This window comes from Pristis pectinata, chromosome 6, assembly GCF_009764475.1.
Source record: "Pristis pectinata isolate sPriPec2 chromosome 6, sPriPec2.1.pri, whole genome shotgun sequence".
Lineage (NCBI taxonomy): Eukaryota > Metazoa > Chordata > Chondrichthyes > Rhinopristiformes > Pristidae > Pristis > Pristis pectinata.
The window spans coordinates 95905579-95923002 of record NC_067410.1 but is presented as its reverse complement, the minus strand read 5'-3'; the positions used below and the strand labels follow the sequence as shown (position 1 = coordinate 95923002).

The window sequence follows — 17424 nt, the reverse complement described above, 5'->3', positions numbered from 1 at the left end:
CTTTTCCCTGATTGTCTGTACCCAGTTCGGTGTGTGTGTGTGTGTGTGTGTGTGTGTGTGTGTGTATGTGAGTGTGTGTGAATGTGTGTGTGTGTATTTTACCCTTGTTGTGATTTTCCCACGTTCGCTATCACCGGTGCGTGTGTGTGTGTTGCCTCCATTACCTTTTCCCCCGCGTTTGTCTTTGTAAATAAATCATTCCTCTCTCTAAGACTGTGTTCAGAGTCCTTGCCCTTTGAGACCTCGAATTTGTTTCACAACAACCCTAAGGTATGCACTTAATGTGCGACACAGGAGGCTGCCAACAATCGTTTCCAAAACTTCCTTCCCCATGCACCACAAAGACCCACCACCCTTCCCCCTCCCCGAATCCTCCCATCCAACCACATAAGCATACGTTGGTTGCACCGTGCTCCCAGCCATCCAGGAGGACAGTGGCATATTCCAGTCACAGGATCACATCTGGCACCATTTCTGCAGTTGCACATCTGCTGACAGTCAAAGCCATGAAATCCATCAGGGCAGGCTGAAAAGGAGAAAGTGGATGTGCGTTAGGGGCTGGGGCAGGCCATTAACATATAATTTAAAAAGTAGACCACAAACCCCACTGCCGCAGAATTCAACAGGAGGTGATGATGTATTAAAATAACAGTGTAATTACATGTTTATTCAGTTGATTTTAGATTTAGATTAATTGTCATGAACACCAGGGTGCAATGAAATTCTTTGCTCGCGTGAAGTTCACGGAGTAAACACTGTACTTGGTAATAATAAATACAACAATAAATACAAAAGCTAGCACAAAAACAACGGGATGGTGCAAAGCAAAGTAGTGCAGACTGAGGTAGTGTAAAAAGAAACGCTAAAGTGAGAATATCGGAAGAGCGAAAGTTAAGGGTTCGAGAACATGGCAACACTACCAGGAAAGGGATGTGAAAGAGATTATTGGTGCAGAAGTCTGTAACATGGACCCTTGAAGCGGTGGTCCCAGTGAGTGCCAGCTTGGGAGATGGACAGTAGAATTTTGTGTGGCACGAACTTAATGGAAAGTGGAAGGAGAGAGGCTGACCAGGAGTGCACTGATACAGTATTTATTGCAACTGGCAGTGCAGTGGTGAACAAGACACCTCACAATAATCGCACCCAGTTAATAAATTCACTGGAAATACCAACTCCCCCATGGGCACTGAGTAAGCAAGCTAACAGACCCATACGCTGCCAGCATCAATGCACTCCTCGCCAGCCTCTGCTTCAACTTTCCATCAAGTTATAATGCCACCCACAACCCCACTGTCCGTCTCTCAATTCACACCGTCCTTTTCACCCAGCAATCTGTACACGTTGACCTATAGTAGCTCCTAGTGAAGCAAATCATCAGTTTGATCATCCTTATCCTTGTCTTCAAATCCATCCACAGTCTTGCCATTCCCTCTTTATGATATCTTCCCTTGTCCTGTAAGTGTACAAGATCAACTGGCTTTCTCTGATTGTGGTCTCTTCCCCTCTTCCCTAATTTTACTTGCTGTAACACTGGAAGCTGTGCATTCAGCTGCCAAGGCCCTGGATTCCTAACCTTGTTTGCATGTCCATTTCCCACTGCTTTCACCAAGCTTCTGGCATCCACCCCAACTCCTTCAATGTGGCTCAAAGTCATAGTTTATTAGCTGATGCTCCAGTGAAGCACTTGTTAGGTCCTGGAATGAGAGGGTTGTCCTATCATGAATGGTTGAACAAGATAGATCTGTTTTGTTTGGAGCTTAGAAGATTGAGGTTCGATCATATTGAAATGTAGAAGATTCTGAGGGAGGCTGACAGGGTAGATGTGGAGATGCTTCCACAATTGGGAGAGTCTTGCATGAGCAGATATAGTTACAAGATAAGGGGGCAGTCATCTAAAACTGAGGCAGGTAAGAATTTCTTCTCGCAGATTGCAGTAAATGTCTGGAATTCTCAGAGAGTTGTGGAGGTTGCTTCATTGGGGGTAGTTAAAAAGGAGGCAGATCAGTTTTAAAAGACCAGGGAATTGATGGGTCTGGGGAACAGAAGAGAAAATGAAGTCAGGGCAAATCAGCCATGATCACATTGAATGGCAGGCAGGCTTGGGAGGTCAACTGGCTTGTCCTTGCTCCTACTTTTTTGTGGAACATTCTACAACGTTAAAGGCACTGCATAAATGCCCTTAATTCCGCTTTACATTCCCAGCCATTCAGGGCACAGTTCTTCCCCCAAGGAGGCTGTGGAGAATTTCAGCACTTTCCAACCTTCTGAAATATCTCTGTATGGAAACATAACAGAAACATGTTTGATCATTGCCTAACATTTGTTCAGTATATACTCTCCTAATTTTGAATATTAATCACCTCTAACAGTCACAGGAAACAATGCATTAGTTCATACTTTTGAATAATAGAAGAACATTATCCAGGATATTTAATATTGGTATTGGTATATTATTGTCACTTGTGCCGAGGTACAGTGAAAAACTTGTCTTGCATACCATTTGTACAGATCAATTCATTACACAGTGCATTGAGGTAGTACAGGGTAAAATCAATAAAACAATACAGAGTAAAGTGTCACAAGCTACAGGGAAGTGCATTGCAGGTAGACAATAAGGTGCAAGGTCATAACAAGGTAGATTGTGAGGTCAAGAGTCCATCTCATTGTATCAGGGAACTGTTCAATAGTCTTATCACATTGAGTTAGAATCTGTCCTTGAGTCTGGTGGTATGCACCCTCAGGCTCCTGTGTCTTCTGCCTGATGGGAGAGGGGAGAAGAGAGAATGATTCAGGTGGGTGGGGTCTTTGATTATGCTGGCTGCTTCATCAAGGCAGCAAGAGGCATAGACCATGGAGGGGAGGCTGGTTTCCATGATGTGCTGGGCAAAATATCCTTTGAAAATGATAACCAGTGAAACAGTAACAAACTAACATGTAAACAGCTTATACAGCAAGGGTATTATAACACTGGTTAGGATAAAGCACAGCTCATCCACAGCAGGATTTTGGAATGAGTTATTGCAGTAATAATTATACTGCCACTTTTCAGAATGAGGAAGAGGAATAAAAGGAGTAACAGAGCCAGTTAGGATGAAAAGTGTATTATTGGAGAGAAACAACCTCCTTGGGGATGGAAAGAACATGATAGCCTGGACAGTAGGAGTGAATACAACGCCTAATGTACAGCCTGCCTTTGTAAACTTAGGAGCCCCATGAGTCTGCCTTGCATGATGTCATGTGTGTTGTAGACTCAGTATGTTCTGGAAACACCATTTTGGGAAACTGCCATGTTATAGGTGGTTAATATTCAAATTCCTATGAGTTTATACTGAACAAATGTTAAAAATCACCTGGGGATGAATGCAATTCCTGAAATACTGAAAATATTTTCCTAAGATTGAACACATACTACTCAGCTCATGCGAGTTTCTATCTAAATATCCTTCCAGATGTTCAAAGAAATTTCCACTCAGAATATGAAACACTGTCCAGATTTCACAGATGGTAACTCCCCTACTTTGTCCATGTGTTTATGAACTTGGGGCATTATATACTCACACTCAGTGAGCACAGGAGGGCGCTATTTACCACTGCTCTTTAACAAACCCACCACCACAACAGCCCCAGTTGTTTCTCTACCTCTGAAACCAGGAAGAAATATCAATGCTCAGAGAAATCCTTATCCACTTTCCATCTACAATTGTTATATTTGCTTCTGCCAATTTAGAATATATACAATGCTCCAGTTATGATCACACGGATACCTTGAGTAACCTGGACAATTTAGTGCCACTGTAATCCATCAGAAATTAGAATGTGCTTGGAGCAGTAACTCTTGTGTAGTCATTTATCATCTGGAAAAAATAGTAAACTTAACACAACACAACTGCTCAAGATATTTCTCAGAGGATTGGATACAAAGTAAGAACTGGGAAAAATTAGGATGTCAGATGACATGGAAGAGATGGTTGTTCAGGTAGGGAGAAATGTGGTATTGACATGGTAAACCATGGTAAACATGGGAAGGGAGTGGAGAGGCTGATGATTGGAGTTGTTTCACTGGTCCAACAGGAGAGGTTTGACACCAGTTATAGACCACTGAAATGTCTACAGAAAGAGCATGCAGTGGCTTCTATAATCTCAAGACATCCTAAGCACTTTACAACCAATTAGACTACTCACTGTTGCGCTGTTAAGAACAAGCCAGAAATTTTCCCCACTGCAAGATCCCACAAACAACTGAGACACAAGTAACCACGTAATACAAGCTTAAGCAAGGCTGGTAGAGGGAGAAATAGTGACACTACTCTTCACTGAATAGGGTTATGGGATCTTTTGCAACTGCCTTGGAGGGAAGATATGGTAATGGTTCTCCTTTTCATCCCAAAGACTGCACCTCTGAGAATGCAGCGCTCCATCAACATTGCTGTGGAACATCAGGCTTGGCTACTTTATTGTAATCTACATCCTGGCCTCCTGTCATTCACTGACACTAGCATCTGGAGAAAAAAATTCAAAGCCCAGCATCACAACTCAAACTCGTCCTGATCTCGAGGTGTGGAATGTTGCACTTAACGAGACATGGAACTGGGGAATATTACGGACGGGTAATTTTGCAGCAGAGCTGTAAGTGTAATCCAGTACCTGAGACAAGTACATTCTCCAGTATCCCTGAACACTTGCTGACAATTGACAAGTCAACATGAACCTGGACGGGTGGATCTAGATCACGGAAGGGGATCCTTCCTGAGAGATTCCAGGTGACGCTACGGGCCAAATCATAAACATATTGCAGACACTAACTGGGTAAGCAGCAGGATGTAAACCAGGCCAAACAAGGTAATTTTGCCCAAGTTTAGGTTACTTTGCAGTCAGTAAAAGTTAGCAAGGGAAAGCTGTTAATAATTAGTTACTAACAGGTAAGATGTATGCAGCTTTACTGTTCTTTTACATCAAACTAATGAGGAACAACTACATTGAACAATATTGAAATTAAATTTGAACCAGAATATACTGTTGCCTAATGTCCATATGAACACATCCTAATCCCACATCCATATATTCCCCTTTCTTTCAACCATTCGTATCATCAAATCTTAGATATTGAAGTGTAGAATCATACAGCACAGAAAGGGGCCATTCAGCCCACCAAGTCTGTACTGACCAAATTACAGTAATCCTCAACCCATTTTATTCTCCCCACATTCTCATCAACTTCCCCACATATTTCACCACTACACTCCACTTCACCCTGTGAAAAGTTACGGTAGCCAATTAAACTACCAACCCATGCACCTTTGGCACGTGGGAAGAAACCAGAGCACCCTGTGGAAACCCAGACAGTCACCAGGAAAACATGCAAACTCCACACGGACATTAGCGGAGGTCAGGATTGATCGCGGATCACTGGAGCTGTGAGACAGCAGCTCTGCCAGCTGTGCCCCTGTATTTTAATGACTCAGGAACTGGATCTGTCCCAAAGCATGGCCCCCGAATGAAGTCCACACTGAAATCAGGCAAATTAATCAGCTGATGGACTGAGATTTTAAGGTGGTACCAGGAGATGCACCCCTGCTCCTTTGAGCACCTTATTCAAGATTGGCTGAATGGTGGATGCACTATATCCCTCACCACCACTTCCCAGCTGTAAAATATTGTCTAACCCCACAACCACTTTTTCAAATCACTGCTCCTCTGGCTCTGCAGCCCTTCTCTTGTCCTACCTGATCAAGTGAATGCCTCACTGTAAACTTCCAGTTAAATAAACCTTTCATCACTCATTGCTTACTGGCCTTTTGTGAGGAGGCTCAAGACAAAATGGGCCAAAGCCCAACACTTGCTGGGAAATACCAGCAGTTCCAGGGTGAACTGACAGTATTTACTCACAGGAATGCAAGTTCAGGACCTCAGCTTAGTGTGAATCCGAACAAAGAGTCCTTAACTTGCTGATAGATTCCAACCAGCGAATTTATACGTACATTCTACCACTGGACTCTGCACCGTAGCATTGCAACACGAGCAGGCTGAGATTTACACTGGGAAAAATGCTCAAGGATCCTTCCCCAGGTTACACCCGGTGCAGGAGCTGTAAGCTCATTCATCTTAATGAAGATTTTATAACTGGGAGGAAGAAACACAAAAACATGCAAGTAATATCTTTTAACATTTGAGTTTGCTGTAATGTTTCTAATTATTTACATGCTTTCAAGACTCTTTTCAAAATTTTTTTTAAACTCATCTTGACTTTTTTTTTCCCCAAGTTTTTTTTATTCATTTTTAATAGCCTTGAATGTTTTTGTCTGTGGTGAACATTCCGGTCTGGGATTCTCTCAGGCATTAAGCTCAGGCTTAGAATGTGAACTAGATAAGTGGGGCACAAATTGGGCATCCACTCAGCCAAATCTGGGCTAAGTTTCAACCAACCAACCAAGCTTACAGAGCTGTCATTGGCATCAGTGATGGAGGTAGCGGCAATGGGACTGAGCACGGGCTCCACCGCTCTCCGTCTTTACCCCCTCACTGCCTTAAGGCTGGCATTTATCCCATCAGCCAGAAACATTTGCAGTTCAACAGGGACACCTGAATGAAAAGTAAAAAGCCGCAGCTTACATCTTTCACAGAAGGTTCCCATCCATCCAGCTGCACAAGTGCATGCCCCACTGACATGATCGCAAGCCGCTCCATTTTCACACCGGCAGATGGATTCACATCGTGGACCATAGTTTCCACCAGGGCACTCTGCACACAGGGGAGATGAGAGCGTCAGGACTGATTCCACTGCTGTTACACAGACCCATGAGCTGCTCCACCACAATGCAGCACTGACCCCCCCCCCCCCCCCCCATAAACATCTTGCAGCAAACATTCAATTAATATCCCCGCAATGGTCCTTCCAATGTCCCCAGAAGATCTTTCATCTGGACTGAAAGCTAGAGGGGAAGGGGTGGAGCAAGATTTCCCTCCACAGATGCTGCCTGACCCACTGAGCTCCTCCAGCACTTTGTTTGTTGCTCCAGATTCCAGCATCTGCAGTCCTTTGTGTCTCTTAATTTTGTTTTATTTTTTTCATTTTCCAGTACCTGGCCACACTGGCAAAGCTAGCATTTACCATAAGACAAAGGAGCAGAATTAGGCCATTTGGCCCATCGGGTCTGCTCCGCCATTCGATCATGGCTGATTTATTTTCCCCTCTCAACCCCATTCTCCTGCCTTCTCCCCATTACCTTTGATGCCCTTACTAATCAAGAACCTATCAACCTCCGCTTTAAAAATACCCAATGACTTAGGCTCCACAGTTGTCTGTGGCAATGAATTCCACAGATTCATCACCCTCTGGCTAAGGAAATTCTGTTCTAACGGGACGCCTTTTATTCTGTGGCTGTGCCCTCTGGTCCTAGACTCTCCCAGGTCCTCTCCCAACATCGTCTCCACATCCACTCTATCCAGGTCTTTCAATATTTGGTAGGTTTCAATGAGATCCCCCCCCCCTCCTTCTAAACTCCGGTGAGTACAGGCAATAGTTAAATGTCTTTGCTGCCCATAGCTAAATATCTTTGAGAAAGTAGTGGTGAGCTGGCTAATTGATAGGCTGTTGTCCTTCTGGTGAAGGTATTCCCACAGTACAACTGGGTAGAGAGTCTCAGGATTTGGATCCAACAATGATGAAGAACTGGTGATATTTCCAAGCTGGGACAGCACACAACATGGAGATGATGTGTTTCCTCGTGCTTGCTGCCCATGTGTTGCTCGGTGATGGAGATTGTGGGGCTAAATGTGTGAAAGTTGGTGCACCAGACAACCAATGACACACATTTCGTGCCGGTGGCCAAGGGTTAATCTTTCCCCCAATTTCTCTGATCTGTGACAATTGTTACCTTCCTCTGCTCCTTTCAACAAATTCTACATCACATTGTGCAGAGGATTACTTCAAAAAACACAAACCACATGAACTGGCAGAGTCAGAACAGAAAAGGTTGAGTGAACTGGGAGAGGGATGACTTGAGACTGTGAAGCAGTTGAGCAGGGCATTAGTCCAATAACAACAGGAAATCCCCAAAGACACAATGCATTTCAGCATCAGCACTAAACTCTGCTGAGATTTGAGATATTTTAAGAATGACTATACCTACCGCTGTTTAGTTAACGATGTACAGCAAATTTTCAGTTGCCCCACATTCCCTTCCTACCTATATCACTCCCCTTCTAGAGGAACACCACAGGGTTCTCAATATATGCACCACTCAATCTATGTGCTAATGGCTAAAGAAACCCTTCTCTATGGACAAGCTAATTTTAAAATGATGTTTTGTTCCATTTATATTGCCTTCAATCCCATGCAGACAGCAAACAAAATGGAGAGTCCTCTGTTATCCTGTAACCAATCACCCCAGAGTAAGGAGATAAGGCTGCAATTTGCTAGAACATAGAACAGTACAGCACAAGAATAGGCCCTTTGGTCCACAATGTTGTGCCGAACTAATTAAACTAGTAATTAAATGCCGAACTAAACTAATCCCTTCTGCCTAAACAATGTCCAATATCCCTCCATTCCCTGCACATTCATGCACCTATCTACAAGCCTCTTAAATGCCTCTATCGTATTTGCCTTCACCACCACCCCTGGCAGCACATCCCAGGCACCCACCACTCTGTGTAAAAAAAACTTGCCCCTGCACATCTCCTTTGAACTTATCCCCTCTCACCTTAAGTGCATAACCCCTAGTATTAGACATTTCAACCCTGGGGAAAAGATACTGGCTGTCTACTCCATCTATATCTCTCATAATCTTATAAGCTTCTATCAGATCTCCCCTCAGCCTCCGCTGCTCCAGAGAAAACAACCCCAGTTTGTCCCACCTCTCCTGATAGCACATGCCCTCTAATCCGGGCAGCATCCTGGATGGCGGGCATGTGCTATTAGGAGAGGCTAATCCATTGTTCATTCTCTGACTTTCCCTTCCTATCCCAGGGGAAACATCTGGCGTCACTCCTTGTACCATCTTCCCATAGTCTCAGCAGGAAGCAAGATAGTTACAAATGCTCTGGAACACTTCTCATTTACCCTTTTCTGGAAGCTTGTGCAGACAGTAACCAAGGTAAGGAGTAATCAACTATTGTGATATCCTGGACTATTCACCACAGAGGGCATCAGAATGGTGTCAACTCACACCCAAAGGATAGGTGACTTGGGGATGAAGGGAGAGTGTGTGGTAGCTCGGAGACAAACCTTTCAAGAAAAATATGTAGGAATGGGAACTAAAGTAGGTTGAAAAAGAGGGATAGAATGAAAGGTACACTGAGCATGTGGGAGGCTTTGGCATGGCTTTTGCTTTCAGGCGACATTCATCCAAGCATCATTAGTCCTCAGCACACCAATACCAGATTCCAATACCAGGGAAAGGATCTGTACTTAACCTATTAACATTAACCATTTTGATGTACTGGATTAATAAATATGTTAATATTAAAACATGCATTCTGAATAATATTTTCTGAATTTGTGCAAGGGTGATTTGTATCTTCTCTGAGATGACCGAGACCAAGGTCCATGCAAACACCTGAAGCTTACTGTATTCACAGCGGTCCCCTGTATACCCTGCCTCACACAGACAGTGGCCAGTCACAGGGTCACAGCTCCCATCAGTGCTGTTGCAGTCACACGAGTCCTTGCAGCCTTTTCCCCATCGGCCCACATCACAAGCTGCGGAGGAAAAAGAATTTGCCGTGAAATAGCTGCCACGTGTGACACAGGACCCGACAGCAACTGCACTGACTGTCAGGAGGCAGCCTGCTGTGTACTGCAGGTAGAACTTAAACCAGGCAAACTGGATGAGCTAGAAGATTTGCACATGGGTTGTAGATCAAGACTGCCTAATAGTGATCAGAGACTCTGAAGTTGTCTTGCTTTGGGTGTGAAGGGATCAAAGTTGATTTGTGCAAGTTTCAGTTGGTATCATCAGCCGTCACTGCGTCAGTAAGATTGAACTGTGTGGTTGTCGTGACCTCTAGCACTCTCGACACAGGAGATGTGGAAGAGTAAATGTGCAGTGGCACTCTTTAAGAGCAGCACTGTGCTGTCAGAAATAACATCAGAAAATACTGGAAACACTCAGCACTATCTGTGGAAAGAGAAAGAGAGTTAATGTTTCGAGAGCCCTCATCAGAACCTGAAATGTTAATTCTGTTTCACTTGCCACACATGCCACCTGACTTGATTCCATCATTTTCTGTCTCTAATTCAGATTTCCCAGATCTGTGTTTTGTTTTGTTTTGATTTTCACTGACTGTGTGTTCAGCTCTGAAACATAACGTTCAATGCAGACAGGAGTGAAAGGGCAGGTTGAGGCTCAGTGATTCCAGGGTCCCAGCACACCCACATACAGTTTTATTATCCCATATTCTAGGGAAGATATTTCCAAAGTGAAATCAAGTCTTCCCATGGTTCACACTTGACCTTGGCCATCTCTCTCTGACAGGTAGCAGCCGTCTTTTGTACATAATCACAAAGTTTTGATTATTTTCTTTTTTTTTTTGGATATCTGCTCATCATTGACAAGGCAACAATCATTGCCCATTCCTCACTGCCCACGAGTTGATTGGCTTGCTAGGCCACTTCAAAGGGTGTTTAAGAGTCAGCCCCATTTGTGATCTAGAGTCACATATAGTCCAGACCAGATAAGGATGGCAGATTTCTTCCCTGAAGTGAACCAGATGAGTTTTTACAATTATCTGGTAGCTTTGTGGTTTTCATTCTTAATGACCATATATTTTAAATACCAGATTATTAACAGAATTTCAATTCCACATCTGCCATAGTGGATTGGAACTCTGTCACACTGTGGCCACAGCTATGAGGAGTTAGGCTGTTCGATTCTGGCTCCAGTTTTTTTTGTACTGAACATAGTGATGGCCAACAGTAAAACTAAGTTCTCAAAGTGGTCAGATCTCTCCTCACCCAACACAGCTAATTCTCTCCCTGACAGGAGAAAACAAGTAATCCTGCCAAAAATAAATCACCTGCACAATATTTGGAAAGCAGAATCAAAGTGTGAAGAGGAACCGGTAACAGTTGCTTATGCTCCCCAGTTCACTTACAGTCACAAAATGTGAACTGCAGTGATTTTCATTTGGAAAGCAGACTGCTATTGGAAGAGGGGCCAACAGCATGGTCAAACTGGAGAGAGTGATACAACAGTGCCTGAGCATCACTTCCCAACAGAGGAAGAGAAAGCTGCTCTTGGATAGCAACTTGTGGTGGAACTATATAATAATAGAAGATGCTGAAAAACATACAAGGCAGCATATGTGTGCTGTTGAATTGAGTATACAGCTAGAAATACACTCAGCAAACAGGCCAGATTATGTCATACGGACACTTTTGTTAAATTCAGATGGTTTATAAAAAGCATTAAAGACACATTAGCAAGTTATCCTGATGCATATTCAAGTCAATGAAAACAAAACCCATGGCAATTAAAAACAACCCTTATAATCCCTAACTGGAAAACAGGATTTGTGGCAAAATAATAGTAATCTTATTATTGGCAGGCAATAACAGAGAAACATTTTCAGAGTAAATGATAGGGTTTCTGAGACACAATGTATATGTCACAAATGGTCACTGAGCCTTGTAAACATCAGCATTGGATACAAGGACAATCAAATAAATCTGTGGTTAGAGTGAAGCATGTTGTCCCAGCCTGAAGGAGATATTTTACAGCAGATATTTCAGAACATTGTTCCTTATTTTTCCCTCCTCTTGGCTGGTTCAAACACACCTAAAAGTACATGTGTGCACACACATGCACACAGACAGCCCTCCCTGTGTTAGCCTCATGGAGACTACTGGGCTCACACTGTTTAAAATAGCCAATAAGTGAATTGCAACTTGGAATAGGGGCCAATTTACTGATGCCTCATCAAATATTCAAGGCTCTTCCAATAATGATCATCTCAAAATCTGACTGGTACCATCATTTCACAGTCACACACACAGCCCACATCAGCAGGGAGACAAAGGGGCCATGAGGAGAATTTTATCCTTTTGAAAAATCCAAATACTTCTATTATGAGCTTCTGTGTCCAGCACTTGGCACACAGAGTGACATCTAATGGATCTTCATAAAATCTAATAATAAATTTAATGCATTATTCATTCTTCCAAGGGATGAAATGCAACTTCAGCTGGGATATAGCAAAATAGAGGAGTCCATGATATTTCACAGCCAATTACACAGTTTCCATGTGTGTAACAGTTCCACTAACTGCCACCACCAATTTATCTCTCTTGATGAACATGGATTTCATGCCCATAATGACACTCATGAAGGTGAGACTTCCAACTGGCTTTTACATTATCTGATAATGGTGGAGTTAGTAAAGCCCTTTCTTCAGTGTGTAACTTACCTGTTTTGCAGTCAGGCCCCATCCACCCTGGCCCACAGATACAGTCACCAGTTACACTGTTACACAGGGTGCCATTTTCACAGTGGCAGGGATGCTGACAAGCCGGCCCGTAATAACCCGGAGAGCAAGCTGAGAGTAAACCAAGACAAGAAAAGATTGTAAAACACATCATTTGAGTACTTCATTTCTGGGAAGGGTTGGCTCTAGCACACTCAAATATTTATTGTTTGATGCCATTTGCTAATTTCCAGAGTTCTAATAATGCTCCATCACTTTGTAAGGTCATGTTACCTCTCATATTTTACGGTTTCAACAGAGTGGCAAAAATACATTATCTTTCACAATCCTAAACACCTAGCTAACATGTCAATATTATAAAGTGGGAGTGCAGGCAGGTCCTATCTGAAGGAGAGTGCAGCCATTCCCTCCACGTTAAACTGAAGTGCCAGGCTAACTTATGTACTTGAAGTCTCTGAAAGTGTATCTGAACCCATATTCTCCCAACTCAATAAAAAGAACACACCCACTGATCTAAGAAAGCCACTTAATCCATTCTTGGATGAAATGGTGGATAAAGACAGATGAGCATTTGAAGTAACCAGCCAGAGACAGCAGCAGACTTGGAATGAGTGACTGGTTGCAGCTGGACCAATAGTTGGGACACAATAATTGGCCTCAGCCTCTTTGGTTCAGAGAAGATGTGAAACAAAATCAGGCAATGCTCCAGCAGTATTTCTTGCTGTAAAGCACAGAAGCATGGCTGGCTGAGTAGAGGCTCAGCTGTAGCTCAAATGTGATGGTTTGATGGTTGCCATAAGGGAATAGTAAAGCAAATCTCACCATATGAGTCAATAAGAAGCTGTTGGTACCTTTTACAATGTTTTGCAGGAGTGAAGAGGAAGATTACCAGGGTCATGGGGCAAAGGTGGTACAGTTAAACTTTGGTAATCTAGTGTACGATTGTTCGGAAATTTTTTTAAACTTTAAACTTTTATTTATACAGCACGGTAATGTAGCGGTTAGCGCAATGCTATTGCAGCGCCAGCGATCGGGGTTCGATTCCCGTCGCTGTCTGTAAAGAGTTTGTACGTTCTCCCGTGTCTGCGTGGGTTTCCGTCGGGTGCTCCAGTTTCCTCCCACATGCTCAAGATGTATGGGAAGGTTAATTTGGGGTTTAAAATGGGCGACGCAGACTCGTTGGGCCGGAAGGGCCTGTTACCATGCTGTACATAAAAATTTTTTAAAAATTTAACAGGCCCTTCCGGCCCAACAGCCCGCACCGCCCAATTACACCCACGTTAGGAGGAACAGAGGGATCGTGGGGTCCACGTCCATAGAGGTTGCCGCGCAGGTTGATAGGGTTGTTAAGAAGGCATATGGTGTGTTGGCCTTCATTAGTCGGGGTACTGAGTTCAAGAGCCGCTAAGTGATGTTGCAGCTCTATAGAACTCTAGTTAGACCACACTTGGAGTATTGTGTTCAGTTCTGGTCGCCTCATTATAGGAAGGATGTGGAAGCTTTAGAGATGGTGCAGAGGAGATTTATCAGGATTCTGCCTGGATTGGAGAGCATGTCTTATGAGGATAGGTTGAGTGAGCTAGGGCTTTTCTCTTTGGAGCAAAGGAAGATGAGAAGTGACCTGATAGAGGTGTACAAGATGATAAGAGGCATAGATCGAGTGGACAGTCAAAGACTTTTTCCCAGGGTGACAATGGCTAACATGAGGGGACATAATTTTAAGGTGATTGGAGGAAGACATAAGGGGGATGTCAGGGGTAAGTTTTTTTTTACACAGAGAATGGTGGGTGTGTGGAATGCACTGCTGGCACAGGTTGTTGGGGCAGATACATTAGGGACATTTAAGAAACTCTTAAGACACATGAATGATAGAAAAATGGAGGGCTATGTGGGAGGGAAGGGTTAGATAGATCTTAGAGCAGGATAAAATGTCGGCACAACATTGTGGGCCGAAGGGCCTGTACTGTGCTGTAATGTTCTATGTTCTATGTTAACCTACTAACCCATACGTCTTTGGACTCTGGGAGGAAACTGGAGCACCCAGAGGAAACCCACGCAGTCACAGGGAGAACCTACAAACTCCTTACAGGCAGCGGCAGGAATTGGACACTGATCACTGGCGCTGTAATAGCGTTACGCTAACTGCTACTCTACCACACCTGCCCCTTCTGATGGTTTTGCAAGTGGCTCACTGGGTGCTGATTCCTATGCTCCCTCACACACACCCCAGGGTTCCAGATCCTTCATTCCCCCACACACTGGGCCCCAGATCCCACCCTCCCTCACACACACACTGGGGCCCCAGACCCCACCCTCCCTCAAACACACACGTGTGCCCTAAATCCCACACTCCCTTATACACAGCCAGGGCCCTGGATCTCGCACTCCCTCACACATGCACACTGAGGCTCCAGATCCCATGGTCACTTTCACACACCAACAACTGAGTTGACTCCGTCTCTGGCCATTCCTCGAAACTCACCTGGTTCAGTTTCCCACAGCCCCTTTGAAACTTACCAGGGCCTTGTTTCCCACACCCTTTAAACCTGCTGGGTTCATTGGAAAATGTATTGTTCTACTGTGTAATATCTGGAAACAAAAGTGAATTAAAATGTTTTGGAGTAACATCCAATAGTCCGGAAAATCCACTCGTCTGGCACCATCAAAATTCTAAATCAGATTAACAGAGTTTCACCGTAATTGGTTTAAGTTAGAGAGAGCTGCTGAAAGGGAAGGCCAATATTAAAAGAACTGAAAATAGCAATTAGATGTGCCCACGTTATACCTCTTACTGATTCAAGGCAGTATTGTCAAACCAGGCCATCCCAGCTGTACAAAACAATCCTACAGTATCAATGTATTGGCGGGCTTAAGGTGATACCTACCATCCTGGCACAATGATCCCGTGAATCCAGCCGGACAGTCACATGTCCCCAACTCCTTGTTGCAAGCGCCTCCATTTTCACAGACTTCACAAGAGAACTGGCAGTTTATGCCCCAGTGACCAGTTGGGCAATCTGATGTAATCAAATAGGAGATCACGTTTTATATTCATCCTACACATTGGCAGCATGTTCATTTTAGTAGCATGCATCTGATGTACCTAGTACTCAATCACAGCGGTGTAGCTCTCCAGCTTATGGGGAAAATCAGTGTAAAAATTTACCTCATGCCTTAGAAATTGCCTGCTTTTCCACTGATATTAGGGGGGCAAGTTTAAAAAGCTACCTTGCTCTAGACATGTTTTGTACATTCATTATACAGATGTGCTTGGTACCTGTGTTGTATGATTGTGCTGTGTGTGTGTTTGGGTCAGATGTGCCGGTTTCATGTGCTGTTGCGATGTGCTCTAAGTATACTTTAAAGCAGGAATGTTAATCGTGGTTTGAGAAGTCCTGCTGTGCTTTATTTACACTTACTTTGCATAAGGTATGTTTGTTTTTACTTCCAATGTGTTCCTTTTGTCAGTTGTCTCCTGCCATATCTGAACTGCAGATCCATGCTGCAGTAAGAATTCAACTGAAGTGCGGCCAAGTTAAATATGTACATCCACTACGTATATACATACGTGAAATAAAAAGTGGCATTCCCAGGGAAGAAAGAAGACTCCACTTTTGTGGTTCTCAGAAGTGAATTGGATCAGTACTCAAAAGAAAAGAATTGCAAGATTACAGGCCAAGTGTGGGATTGTGGGGGACAGCAGAACAAACCTGAAGGGCTGTACAGCCTGCATCTGTGTTAGTGATTCTATATTCATTTCACATGGATGATTATTTTCAAATTGACTCTTGGGTTCACTGAGCAAAGGTAGATTTGTATTTACATGCACCCTCATGCTCCAGGGTCACATGGCACACTCATTAGTATTGGTATATTATTGTCACTTGTACCGAGGTACAGTGAAAAACTTGTCTCGCATACCGTTCATACAGATTGAGGTAGTACAGGGTAAAAACAATAACAGAATACAGAGTAAAGTGTCACAGCTACAGGGAAGTGCAGTGCAGGTAGACAATAAGGTGCAAGGTCATAACAAGGTAGATTGTGAGGTCAAGAGTCCATCTCATCATATAAGGGAGCCATTCAATAGTCTTATCACAGTGGGATAGAAGCTGTCCTTGAGCCTGGTGGTATGTGCCCTCAGGCTCCTGTATCTTCTGCCTGATGGGAGAGGGGAGAAGAGAGAATGACCTGTGTGGGTGGGGTCTTTGATTATGCTGGCTGCTTCACCAAAGCAACGAGAACTATAGACAGAGTCCATGGAGGGGAGGCTGGTTTCTGTGGTGCGCTGGGCTGCGTCCACAACTCTCTGCAGTTTCTTGCGGTCCTGGGCAGAGCAGTTGCCATACCAAGCCGTGATGCATCCAGATAGGATGCTTTCTGTGGTGCATCGATAAAAGTTGGTGAGTGTCAAAGGGGACATGCCAAATTTCTTTAGTCTCCTTAGGAAGTAGAGGCGCTGGTGAGCTTTCTTGGCCGTGGCTTCTACATGGTTGGACAATCACATTGGAAATAGAGTGGGTGTGAGGGTCGCAGAAGAGTGGAAATGATTGTAAAGAAGATTGGGAAAGGTGATTAGACAGAATACCAGTGGGGATTGGGCAGATGATCGAGGGAGATGGTCAGGTCAGTAACCCCTCACATAAATGGTGCATTGGACACATAAGAGACTGCAGATGCTGGAATCTGGAGTAACAAACAATCTGCTGGAGAAACTCAGCAGGTCGAGCAGCATTTGTGAGGAGGAAGGAGTTGTCGACATTTCAGATGGATCAGATTCTCTCTCGACCTGCTGAGTTCCTCCTGCAGATTGTTTAAACGGTGCATTCTTCTGTTTAACCAGACATTGAAATTTGAGAAACTAAGGCTGCAATGCACAGGAACAGAAATAATTTCTGTTTTAAATAAAATGGAGAATTCTGTTCTTATTTTTTTTTACTGTTTTCAGTTATTCCAAAAAAATTCACAATGAAAAGCTTGTCTGTAAGCTACATACTTAAG

At 43.7% G+C, this 17424-nt stretch overlaps 1 protein-coding gene across 1 annotated transcript in view; it reads right to left on the bottom strand.

Annotated features, from left to right (window-relative positions):
• Positions 1–17424, bottom strand: part of LOC127571885 (multiple epidermal growth factor-like domains protein 6) — a 265342-nt gene that overhangs the window by 30433 nt on the left and 217485 nt on the right. The window contains exons 20-23 of the mRNA XM_052018632.1: positions 15309–15440; positions 12406–12534; positions 9569–9700; positions 6610–6738 (exon numbers count right to left, since the gene is read on the bottom strand). Coding sequence (XP_051874592.1) covers positions 6610–6738; positions 9569–9700; positions 12406–12534; positions 15309–15440 — 522 coding nt within the window. The remainder of the gene's footprint in view (positions 1–6609; positions 6739–9568; positions 9701–12405; positions 12535–15308; positions 15441–17424) is intronic.